Source organism: Eulemur rufifrons, chromosome 12, assembly GCF_041146395.1.
Source record: "Eulemur rufifrons isolate Redbay chromosome 12, OSU_ERuf_1, whole genome shotgun sequence".
Lineage (NCBI taxonomy): Eukaryota > Metazoa > Chordata > Mammalia > Primates > Lemuridae > Eulemur > Eulemur rufifrons.
In genome coordinates, this window is record NC_090994.1 from 4,286,915 (window position 1) to 4,300,418 (window position 13,504).

The 13,504-nt window shown below is 40.0% G+C and overlaps 1 protein-coding gene across 1 annotated transcript in view; it reads left to right on the forward strand.

The window, feature by feature from the left end:
- Positions 1-13,504, forward strand: part of KIF13B (kinesin family member 13B) — a 143,456-nt gene that overhangs the window by 40,716 nt on the left and 89,236 nt on the right. The window contains exons 3-5 of the mRNA XM_069484785.1: positions 5,983-5,995; positions 10,444-10,504; positions 11,993-12,085. Coding sequence (XP_069340886.1) covers positions 5,983-5,995; positions 10,444-10,504; positions 11,993-12,085 — 167 coding nt within the window. The remainder of the gene's footprint in view (positions 1-5,982; positions 5,996-10,443; positions 10,505-11,992; positions 12,086-13,504) is intronic.

Here is a 13,504-nt window from a genome sequence, read left to right on the forward strand (position 1 = left end):
TGCACATCCCATCTCCCTTCCCTGCTTTACGTTTTTGCATAGCACTTACTATATTTTGTATTCATTCATTCTATTTTAAAGAATTTAAGCTCTTACAGGGCCAAGACTTTTGTCTGACTATTCAAGGCAGTATCCTCAGGGCTCAGATCAGCCCTGGCACAGCAGGCTGGCGGCCGGGCGTGGTGCTCTCCGTAAATACTTGCTGACCAAATGACCGTCAGAAAGAAAGAAGGGATGGAATTGAAAGACATTTCAAAGGTGAAAACCATGTCTCAGGAAAGGGAAACACATAGCAATCTTCAGTTAATTAATAAGCACTTTATCTCCTTCCAAGTAGTGAAGTAGATAGTTGGGAAATTTTGGGGAATTGAATTTTCACTTAAGGAAGTTAAGGAAATCTTTGCTAAGCAATGGATTTGGGGAATAATTACAGGAATGAGCTAGAAATTTCAGGTTTTTCTCAACCTGTTAGCTGACGTAAACCCCAAACAACTTTGCATCCTGAAGCAGAATCACGATAGTGATGTTATCGAACCCTCCCTGAGGTGCACAAACATGCATGTGCCAAGCACTTCACATGTGCTTTTGGTTTTTCTTTGAAGTCCCAGGGTTTCCAACGTGAGTCTAAATTCTAGACTTACCATTGCTTACAGTGAAGACAAGGCTTTAGCTTTAATTTGATTTTGTTGCCACTAATTCCAATGACATTACTGCTGCAGTGACGTTGAGTTTGGGATCCCTTGTTTAGGATAGCCAGGGTTATGTGTTGGAATTTTAAAGCCTGGCCCATTTGGGGGTGATTTTAGAGAGGAGAGATGGTGGTGGAAGTGGTTTTATTCTGCCCATAATACTATGATTGAGAGTCACATAAGGGGTGTTTAAGAAAGATACATCTAGGGAAATAATAATGAATCTGAGAAGTGACAGATGGATAGGAGTTGGCCTCAGGAGTTCAAGGCAGAAAGAAAATCGTGTATGAAAGCCCCGAGACCAGAAAATGGGTGCGCTGGGCCGGTTAGGGCAAGGCCAGTGTGAGTGAAGGAAGGACTGGTGCAGGTTGTAGTTAGAGATGAAGGCAGGGGCCGGGTCCCCTAAAGAGCTTAAGAAATGTTTGCTGAGTATGCAGAAAGCCTCGAGTTGGCCACTCTGGTCAATGAAGGAACAGTCTGGCTGTCAGCAGCTTACAGTCTAGCTGAGATGTCACATATTTCATCACGAGACAAAGTGATAGATCCCCTGTAAACAGTAGAGATAGTTTGGGCTTACGGTAGAATTGGAGAAGGAAACTCACTTTTATATAGGGTTCTAGGGAAGGATTCTTGAGAGAGAGAAAATCTGATCTGAGCTCTTCTCTCACTGGTAAGGCACGGCTAAGCAGAGCTGTTGGGGGGAAGGTGTTCTCTGAGTGTGGGTGTGTGGGACACGGGAAGGGACAAGCTTGCGGGACTGGAGGTGTCCTCCAAGGCTATGGGGGTGGGGTGGGGTTGGGTGGGATGGGGGAGGGATTGAGTTTCCTCTGATCCGCCAGCGGTCGACAGCTCTCACTGGTAGAAATGTTGAACTATAACTGGTTGAATGCTTAATCTCATTTTCTTTTTCTTACTTTTTTTATTTATTATTATTTTTTTTTTTTCAGCTCATTATGGGGGTACAAAAGTTCAGGTTCTCATTTTCTTATAATAAGTAAAAAGAGTTAAGCAAGTTATCCAGTGTAACTTCTCACTCCTTATGCAAATCCCCATCAGATGCTTTCTGCTCTCTCCTTAGATGCTACACTGATGGAGAGCTGTTTCTTGGAACAGTGCTAATTATTATATTAAAGAGACATCCCACTTCTAAGTAACTTTTCCCAGTAGGTCCTACTAACTGTGGCCCTCGAAGTGCCCTGGAACAAGTCCCCTCAGCTGTGAAGATGGGCAGCCTTGTCTGCCTTTAATCTTAGCCGCTCCAGCTATACATTTCCACTCCTTTCATTTATTCGTTCACTTGTAGTTTTCAAACCCCTCTGTCTCCTGAATGCTGTTCTCCAAACATACGCTACTTCATCAATGATGCTGTTAAAATTTATTCTTCAAAATTGAATGGAGTATTCCAGATGTTGAGGAAACAGTGAAGCGGGCTTTTGATGATATCTGTGCTTCTTACAGAGGGAGTCGGCCAGATTAGCAGAATTGAGAAGCTTCCATTGTGAGTCTGGTCAGTTTATGAATTTTGAATCAGGTCCGCTTTATTCCTTATGTGGAAAGCACATGGGGGAGGGGTGACACAAATGATCATCGCACAGATTGTTGTTTGGTTGCTGGTACTGCCAGCTAAGTCGGAAAAAGCAACAACATCATTACATAGCGTGGCTGTGTTAGAATAAGCTCTTTGTGATGTATACATTCGTTATAGAACGGGTCGGAGTGGGATCTTGTTAAAACAGAGATTCCAAATATTTCTAATACTTGCAAAGATTTCAGCAAGTTAAAGCTTTATAATTAAAAGCAGAGATGGTATTTGGATTCAGTTATTTGATTTTAGTAGTTGACAGCAGTAATTGATTTATAACATCATTCTACTGACATTGTTTTATGTTTTACACATACGTGATTTGTGTGGTTTAGTTTTGGACCCAATGTCAATTTTATTTTTGTCATGGTCAGAAGTATTAATAAAAAATTTTCAGAGATTATCAACTTGTATAAAATCATCACCAAATTTCTCCTTTGTGTTTTGGCATTCTAGAGACCAGGAATATAATTTGACTTATTTTTATGGTGTGATTTATTGTTTAAATAAGAAGAGAGCACAAGCCCCTCAACTAGGTCAGTAAAAAGGAGGAAGAGAGCAGCTTGTTCATAGGTTAACAGTTCTTATCCAAATATGCAACCATGCCATTGGTTGTTTCCCACGCTTGTTTGTCTTCTTCCAAAAAAGTATATCCAGCCACGTTGTTCCACCTGGGCTGTCAGACTCTCCAGTAACCAGACAGGAGACTAATTACTGTCACCATTTGGGAGACAGCAATTGTTGCAGGCAAGAATGACAAATGGATGCTAAAACTTGTGGCTGAAAGTATGAAGAGGAGCAGGGTGTTTATGTAGTCTCAGAGTCATCCCCCAAAGATGCTTATTAATTCCAACAGGAAAAATAGTAATGTTACAGTGAGGACACCTCAGAGATGCCACCTTAACCAACTGATCAGAATTAACGTGGTCAGGAATGACATGTGGACATCGTAAGCCTCCTGGCAGGGTGCACCAAGAAGGACACAATCATACTTCTGTGTTACCCTTGCCAAAATGCACATCCTGAATTTAGTCGCAAGGAGGCATTAGGCAAACCCAGACTGAGGGACATTCTACAAAATAAATGACCAGTACTCTTCAAGTGTCAAGAGCATGAGAGACAGACTCTCCCAGGTTGGAGGAGACATGACAGCCCAGTGCAACACATGATCCTGGACTAGAAGAAAGGGCATTAGTGGTGGTAGTTGGCAAAATTTGGTTAAGATTGGTTTTAGGTTATTTAATAAATTGTGTGTTGATGGTTAATTTGCTGGTTTTGATCATTGTAGCTGTGGTGACACAGGAGACATTTGGGGAACAACGTTTGGAGAAGTTTGGTGAAGGGTGTGCAGGAATTCTTTGTGCTATTTTTAGAGCTTTTTGTAAGTCTGAAGGTATTTCAAAATGAAGTTAAGCAACAGCAACAAAAATAATTCAACTCAGCTGAAAAATTATGGCTTTAATGCTTGTACTTTGCGACATCGCTTTTGATTGGTTGGTAGCTGACTGTCTTTGCTTCCTGAATCTCCTCGGTGATCTGGACAGCTGAGGTTTCTAAATAATGACTCTCAGGATGTGTGAGGCATGGCTGTGTTGAATTGCAGCCACACTTTGAAAAGGTTTTGCTTAAGTAATTTACTTATTTATTTTAGTACAGAGCTGTAATTACATCGTTGGGTGTCCTATAGCTGGGCAGGTTATTTGAGCTTTAGTCTCGTAGCCACCAGAATCCCTAGCTGGAAACTTAGCTCTGTAATTAATTTACTGGCTTGTTTGTTTTTATTATGATGCCGTGAATTCAGGTTAATCCCATGGGTTCTTCTGCTGTGTGTCATATGTTATTGAACTTCATGTTTGTTGGTTGTGTCTTAGGAAGAGGTGATTTTTTTTGTGTAAATGCATTTAAACTTGAAATCAGACTAAATACCTTCTCTCAGAAAAGACAATCCAGAGTTTTTATAAATATAGTGACTAGTAAATGTACGCTGGCGTAACCACCAAGTGGTAACCTTTTATTGAGTAATAATTAGAATGGAGGAAACACATGGGGAGATGTTTCTGTTAGCAGGAGCAGTTGTTATGTGTGACTCATGGATTCTTAAGTCTGGGCGGTTGTGACCCAGGTGGGACAGGGAAGGAACATGAATTTGGGAGTCAGAAGACCTACTTTTGAGTCCCAGATCCATGACTGCTTATTACACGTTGCGTATCCCTTCTCCAAAATGCTTGGGACCAGAATGTTTTGGATTTGGGATTTTTTTTTTTTTTTGATTTTGGGCTGTTTGCATATAGTTACGCAACGAGCACATCCTTTGCATGTCATGTTGACACTCAACATATATTCTAGAGAAATGATTTTCTTTTTTATATTAGCCACGTTGAATATTACTCCAAAATTTATTAGACAGCTGCCACTCATCTGCTAGACTTTCCATGATAAAACAGTGTTCTTATCTGAAATCATTTGATACAAATAAATATTAAACTTCTTTTAGAAGAAAATCTTAGATGAGAATATGTAAGATAATTGCAAGGAAACGTTTCCGTGTATGGTTTCCTTTCAAGTTTCAGGCTGGAGTTGGAGTTTTGATCCTCTGAGAAGGGCCAATTATTATTGTTCCTATTTAACTCCAGTCTCAAAAGTACTTTCCTTTATTCTTAAATTGTCTGACTTTGATGTCGTACTGTGATTTTGTAAGTGAACGTTATTGTTTTTAGGAATTATACACTGAAATGTTTCAGGCTGAAGGGACCTGTCTGCAACTTACCCTGGAATGGTTCAGAAAACAATAGTCTTTGTGTATGTGTGTATCCTTCTACCTATGGAGGAGAGGGAGGGGGAAGGGGAGCAGTCACGGCGGTGTTAACGGTTGGAGAACTGAGGGGAAGGGTCCATGAGTGTGCTGTGAGATTCTTACAGCTTTTCGGGTGAGCACAGAGGAGTAGGTGGCGAGTAATTCAGTAAGTACACGTTGTGAGCTTTCCAACTTTGAGAATCCAAAATTCAAAATGCTCCCAAATCTGAAACTTTTTGAGCACCCAGAAGACATTCAAAAGAAATGCTCATTGGGAGCATTTTGGAATTCAGATTTTTGGATTTGGGATGCTCCGCTGTTAAGTATAATGCAAATATTCCAAAATTCAAAAAAATCCGAAATCCAAAACACTTCTGATCCCAACCATTTTGAATAAGGGATACTCAACCTATAGTAACTCACTGGCAAGAAATTGATTATCCCTTTAATCTTTTTTTGTTAACCAGCTCAGAATTCATGTTTTTGTGGGAGGGCCGGCATAGATAAGAGAGTAAGCTGCTGCTTTATCAAAGCAGAGAAAACTTCCCGAAAGTGAAATCAGATGATAAAAAGTAAAGATTAAAAAAAATATTTACAAGACATACACAAGGATAAAAGCAAAATGTGTAAGTTAGAAATATTAGGACTTTTTAAATTATCCAGTGCTCAGATAGTCTTTCTTCTGCTGGAGAGACACAAGCTGGTTTTCTATAATTAGCAACCTACCCTACTAGTTAATAGACATTAATTTATCCTTTAAATTACTGTTTGGTTTCAAAGATAATATTTGGTATTCTTATTGCAAATTTATATAATGTTTATTACATTTTACCTTCAAAAAGAGTCTTCTAAACTATATTTCTTTTTTTTTCCCCTTTTTGTTCATGTCCATGATGACTTCTCTTTTGGGAACTCAGGGGCCAGCCAAAGGTAAGAGATTTGGTTTATTATTTGATGTTTGTAAAGATCTTATGTGCATATTTTTGAACTACTGGAAGCTTTCTTCTCAAAGTGAAAATACTTTGTTTTATAAAAGTCATGTAAGCTCCCCGACCATCAACAAATCTGAAGCTGTTTATTGGCATAGGAGGGGCTGGAGGTTTATGGAAAAGCTGTATTTGCACTTTGACCAATTTTGGCCAGTCTCCTAGCAACTACAACACAGATTCCTTTTGTGCCATAGATTGGCTCAAAGCTGGTAGTTCCAGACTGTGGTCAAACTGTGCTAGGCCGACTCATCCTCCTCGTTCCGAGACAGCTGGGAAGGCATTCCCAGGCCAACAGAAACCTGCTCCAGCCCACAGCCTCCTCAAGGGAGTGTGCTTTGATCTCAGATTTGAATCCAGATTCTAAAGAAACTTCTATGGGATGGGTTAGTTCCTCTGTTTCTTAGGGATTTTTTTTTCCCCACCTACTTTTTAAGTGTGTATCTTAGGAATTTATAGGCATGTTCAAATGGGCACAAGGACTGTATTTTTGTTTGATTGGTTTTGGTTTTCTTGAGACAGGGTCTTCACTCTGTCACCCAGGCTGGAGTACAGGGACGCAATCATAGCTCACTGCAGCGTCAAACTCCTTGGCTCTAGGAATCCTCCTGCCTCAGCCTCCCGAGTAGCTGGGATTACAGGTGCATGCCACCACGCCTGGCTAATTATTTTATTTTTTGTTTTTAGTAGAGATGGAGTCTTGATATGTTGCCCAGGCTGATCTTGAACTCCTGGCCTCAAGTGATCCTCCTGCCTCTGTCTCCCAGAGCACTGGGATTAGAGCTGTGAGCCACCATGCCAAGCCTATATTTTTTAATTGACTATTCTCTGCAGTGACTTGGAACTTCTAGGAAATTCAAATTTTTATCTCCATTCATGGGCTTTTGTTTTTGCTTTAGAGCCTGTGGTTGAATTGTAATTCTGTTCTCTGTTATTGTTGCTAAAATACATATATATAGACATCGCTGTTTGGGACTCTGAATCACTTTTTTAAAAAACAGTTGAATATGGTATTGATTTCTTTATATATGTAAGCTTTACCTCATCTTTTCCATGGGAAAGTCCTGGATTATTTTTGTTTTCTTGTTTTTCCTGGAGCAGAGGCTAGAGATTGTGGTAAAGATGTGAGGGCACCAGTAGGTGATGATTTAAAAGCCGGTCATGTTTTATTTAATTCAGCTGTGTCATAATGTTTAGAGAAAATGTCGTGTTGATTAAAAAGCGTGGAAGGTTAAACACCACGTTATCAGCCAGGTGCTCACCTCCAGGGAGAGGTGTGCTTGGTGAGGGGGAGACCTTTATTTTTTACTTTATGCTTCTATTATTTGGATTTATTACAGTGAATGTGTATTTATTCTGTTAATTGAAAAAATTTTTTTAAAATTTAAAGGAATAATGTTTATTTAGAAAAGAGCTTATCTGCTGTATGAAATCTTTGGCTGGAAGATACCTATAATAATTTATAAAATTTATAAAAATGAAGAGGACCATTTAGTACTGTCAGTAATAAGAGCAAAGTGTTATTAGTCCCCAGCTTTGTGCCAGGCTGTGGCACTCTCATATAACTAGGGATAGAGCTGGTCTAGCCTGGTGGGGACAGCATGGGCTTCTGAGCCGGACCACGGGCTCCAGAGCTGGGTTCAAATCCCAGCCCCCCCACCTACTAGCTGCAGGGTACTTAATTTCCTTACTACTCAGTTTCTTTTGAACAGCACCTTGCACACAGTTTTAGCTATCGTGACGGTTATGTTGGTGATAGCGTCTTTACTTGAATTGGGAATAAGAAATGTGGTTGTTAAAGACGTCCCGGAAAGAAAGACAAGGAAAATGACCGATGTTAGTGGAGAGGGGAGTGCCATGTAGAACTCCATCTCTGATAAATGCACAGTTGGCCCGCTGTGCCCACAGGTTCTGTATCCACGGGTCTGCATGTGTGGATTCGGTCAAGCACAGGTCAAAAATATGTGGGGAAAAACATGAAAAGTAACAATAAAAAGTAATACAAATAAAAAACAATACAGCATGACAACTATTGACGTAGCATTTACATTGTGTTTGGTATCATAAGTAGTCTAGAGATTTAGAGCATGTGGAAGGTCGTGCAGGTTGTATGTAAATATTACTCCATTTTATGTAAGGGACTTGAACATCTGTGGATTTGGTATCCACAGGAGGTCCTGGAAGCAACACCTCTTGGACACCGAGGGACAACTGTATATCTGTATGGTGATGGGACTTTTGAAGTGGGAGCTAAGCTTACAAGAAAAGAATCAGGATGGTTTCTACTTAGCCTTGTTAAGAACAGAACTAAATAAAATTGTTAAGAGGCGAGAGGTGAAAGCTGGAGCAGAAGAAACTTCATTTGAGCTCCACATTTTATTTAATCTCCCTCTGCTGTAGTGACTCTCACCGTGGGTGACAAATGGAGTTTGAGAAGCAGCCTCTCCCTGACATTTTGACACCCAGTCCTTTGGGATCCTCTTCCATCTTCATCCTTTTTTTGCTCCTCCCCCTGTTTGAGGACAGCTGACACAGGGAGCCACCACTATCGAGAGACTTGTGTTTAGTTCAGGAAAACGTGGAGGCTTAGTGGCGTACTGTGCGGATCTCTCCCTGGCTCCTGCCTCTGCTTAGGAGCTCTCAGCCCTCACGCTCCTGCTTTGCCCCACTGGGAAGCCTGCCTCCCCTCTGGCTGTCTGATCCTTCTGCCCCTTTAGTTGTCCTTCTGGAAACCTCCAGAGCTGCTCACTTCCTTTGCAGCCTGTGATCTATCTCCCTGCAGCCCCCACTGCCTTCAGTTTCATGGCGTGCTTTCAAAACTTGTTCTCCTTTCCTCCTCCTTTCTATTTTTTGGCCCATCCTCCACATTATTTTGAGTTAATTTTAGGTGACGGGGATATCGGCATGCATATTTAAATGACCATCTTAATTTAAATTTCTTTCTTAAAAAAATTAACTTTTAGACTTCTGGTCCAGGTAGCCTTGTGAGTTCATGCAGAAACATTCTCCTGCTAACTCCAAACTCATAGCATATTTTAAAATATTAAAATCATGTCATCATGCTCACACACAACATATATAACTGCAGGGCCTGGCAGTAGCTGGGGCTGAAGCAGCATCATTCCTGGGCGTCGGAGTCAGAGGCAGGTTCTCAGCAGTGATGGGTAGTTCAGCTCTTGCAGACTAGGGGGCCCCTGACATGTGGTTGAGGGCTGGAGTCAAGCTCACCATGTGAAGACTGATTTGGGTGAGGCTGCTCCCTGAATGTAGGCTTAAAAACTGGTTTTTGGAAACCGTCAGTATTGAGCTAATGTCTGTGTTAATAGGTTAATAGGAGGGAGTAGAGACGCTGGGCCTTGGGAAAACCAAAATCTGGGCTTTAGTAACGGAAATGACAGCATAAACTAGTCATGGAAAGGTGGCCATTGGGAGAGGAAAGAGTAAGCGATCATGTCAACCATAAAATGAGCGCTCCCGATTAAGACGCACTTGCAGACTGACAAGTAAACATGACCGGGAAGCACAGCAGCGCCCGGGGTGGGAGAGCGATGAAAGGGGAATTGAGATGAATTTTAAAACAATTACGTTGAAAATCCTTAAAGAGATTAAATCATAAAACACAGGCAAGTTGATATAAACTATCAGGAATCCAAAAAATGTAAGATATAATCAGTGGAAAAAAAAACTTTTAAAAGATTACAAAAGAGCTATGTACATATTTTAGAAAGTAGTCATAAGGCAAAAGATCAAAACAGAAATCGTCTGTAAAGCCCCACCCAGTGGCATTGTTAATGCATATTCTTGTTTTTATGCACGCAGTTTTCTCTGCAGATGTGGAAACATACTCCAGATTTCCATAACTTTTTCATTAACATGAACATTTTCCTGTCAATAAGTCTTCTATACCCTTAAATCTACGCAATATTGCACATAGGTGTGTTACAATTTAAACATTCTGCGATTTTTTAGCTATTTTCAATATACTATAATGAGCATCTTTTTATTTAAAAAAATCTTTGTTTTCTCTGATTATAAAAGAAAAATGTAGAAAAAAAGTAAAAGCATAAAGAAGAAAACAAAGATCACTAATCTCACCATGCAAATATAAACTTTATAAATATAGCTGTGTGTGTATTTTAACCATTAGACATATTGTTTTGTAACCTGTTTTTTTTCATGTAGCATTGCAAATATTAATAGTTTTCCATGTAAAACACAGATCAATATCACCTATAGGGTGTTTTGTTGTCATTAAATTAATCCCTGTGGTATAACAGCAGGTTGTTTTTATTTCACTATTATGAGCAAGTCTGTGAATGTTATGACGTTATTATAACATAAGTAATTTTAAGGTTTTGTTCTTAACACACTGTTACGTTCATTTTTCGACAGGTGTTTGCCTATGATCATTGTTTCTGGTCTATGGATGAATCTGTCAGAGAAAAGTATGCAGGTAATGGAGTCCAGCATCCTGTCAGCTACTGATAGCACAGAACAGGTGTTCTGTGTTTGTTCTGTACACTACCGTAGTGTTTTGGGGGGTAACTTTAGAAACTGTACAGACAACTTCCTCTAGTGTTTGCTATTAGTGTTTTTACCTTGATTGGAAAATGGGAGATTCACATGTGCTGTTCTTGGTATAAGATGATAAAATTAAATGAATGGGGGTACACAGTGGGGGTTATTTCACACACACCCCCCCACAGACCCCCCCATACATGAGACTGGAAGCTCACAGTTGCCACTTACACTCCCCTGGATGTCTGGACTGGTCTAGAGAGCAGCGAGGCACAGTGAAGGTCAAGCGCTGGCCAAGTGGGGAGGGAGCCCCAGACGGTGGTCCCAACTCTCTCGCCACCTCCGAGACCTCCAGTGGATCACTTCACCTGTCAGAGCTTCAGTTTTCTCTCTTTGATGGAGAGGAATATACCATATTCTCTCTTAATTTTCTTTTTGCTCTCGAAGTCTATTATTCTGTTATTCCCCCAAATGATAACAGTCTCAAGCCCCATTTCACCACAAGTTTAGGACTGCGATGAGAGCCTTTTATTTTCTTTGTTCCTGACCACCTATGTCACCTGTTTCTAAGCAATCTCCTTTAAATATTGAGCATCATGTTGTTTTGGCTTCTGTTGAGAAAGATTAATACTATGGCTGTTTCACAAATTAAGGTTCATTTGATGTGGGTGGCCCAATGATGCCCCGATATCCGGAGTATGATAAATTTAGCTGATAAATTACCTAGGAAGTGAGACATAATGCAACACCATTGCCATAACATACAAGCATGCAGTTTTTCCATATTATATTTGAGACTCAGTGGGGTTGGATGACTTGTCAGGTTCACCTTTGATTATCGACTATTGCACATCTCATTTGGCCTGGTGGTAAGAACTTGACTCTCTTATTTATGTCTGTGATTAAAAGCTGAAAGGAAATTTCCGAGGTGTTACTCCCTGCCCTAACTGGTATGTGCTCCGGATTCTGTAATTAGAAATTATCATAGAGGAAAAGGAGAGAGGAGATTGGTATATATGTTTGTTCTGAATTCTAGTACCCACTGAATACAAGCATTGGCTGAGTGGTGCACAGGTATAATAAATATAGGTGCACCTAGGTCCCAAGTACAAATTTTGGATATTTATGATCATTGATTATAAAATAAGCAGCTCATTGGCTCTCTGCCCTGCAGGGGATTCTTGGTCAGTGTTTATTCAGATATGTATTATTGGGAACTTTTTGCTAATTTCGCCTCATGTGCTCACTAGCCATAACCTGAAGAGCATAAGCCTTTGGAAGCATTCATCAAGTTTAAAATCTTCTTTGGAGATAAATAAGTGGATTGTACATTTTTGAGATTTTTTGTTTGTTTGTTTTTTGATTTTCGAATTGTTCTTTTGGAGTTTTGGCTTGAAATGTCCTTCTTTCTCTCATCTTTCAGGTCAGGATGATGTTTTCAAGTGCCTTGGGGAAAATATCCTTCAGAATGCTTTTGACGGCTACAACGCGTGCATCTTTGCCTACGGACAGACTGGTAATGTTGAGCAGTGTGAAACAACACACGCAAATATCTGTCAATGAGAGAGAAAATAGAACCGTGTTTACTGAGTAGCATACTGCCAATTTATTCTTTGTTATTAATATTTTCCTTTTCAGACTACTATAGATGATGACATCAGGCAGTAAGTTTTTTAAGAGGGTATGATAAAATTAGCATTAGGGTCCTTTTTCTTATCTTCTCACAAGGCATTGGTAGAGTTGTTTTTTAAAAATACATGACAGAGCTGTGACTATTGAACTTAATTACTAGCCATGCCTATATGCCTATATGTCTTTCTTATTTAGGCTTTAAGGATCTTAACAGAGAAAATACCAAAAAGAACATGCTTGTTACTGTCTTACCAGTTACAACAGATAAGGAGTGTTTTGGCTTTTGTAACTCTGTGGTCAAGGAAAGGAAATCTATTTAAAGTGAACTAGTTACTGGAGTATAGCATGTAGCTCGTCCAGTTGGAAATGCTCTTCTCAGAAAAATGTTGGTGACGTTTTCAGCAAGCATCACATGTAGTCATTGAAAGGACAGAGCGCCCGGGGCCAGGCCGTGCCAGCTCCAGGCCTGCCGCTGCCCCTGGCCGGCAGGGAGACCCGCACTCCTCCACCCCTGCCCTGCAGCTTCCTTATCTGGAAAGGCGGATAATTAGAGACCTTGCAGGATTGTCATCGTGACTTGCTGTGGCAAAGTTGAGAAAAGGCCTGGTACTCAGGGAGTGGTACATTAGCTTTAGGTTTTGTGATGATGATAAAGTGCCAAGTGACAAAAGCAGCCACCTGTGTGGTTCAAAGCATGTTTACCAAATCCCTGCCACTAAGAAAGGGAAGAATTACACTTAAATGTTAATAGTTACTGTTTCCCAATGGTAGCACTATGGCGATTTAATTTTTTTCTTCCTATTTTCCTGTGTTTTCTAAGTTTTCCTTAATGAATATGTATTCTTATTACAATGGAAAAAATAATTTTACATTAGAAATGATTATCGTTTGGTTTGCACACTAATGCCAGGGGGTAGTAAGTTAATTTGCTCTGGGGCCCTGAGGAATAACCTGTATTTTTTGTGCTACAATTAGTGGTTGGGAGACGCTACAGTGGTATTAATCAGATGAATCTTCTCAGATTATTTTAGAAAACTTTTCAAACCTATTTTTCAGTTGTTTTAGGTGGGTTTTTTTTTTTTTTTTAATGTATGAAGGTGACAAAAGAAGATTTTTTCCTTTCTAAAGGACATTTACTTTTGACTTTCACATGTGCAGTAGGAAAGTTTCTATCCTTCTTATGCTCATGATTGTGTTGGGGTATATTTCTGACTGTATTTTGGGCATTTTGCTAAGTGCTAATAGTTTATTATGAGCAATGGAAAGAGGGGTTATGTTTTTAAATTTCCCAAAGAGACAGTGC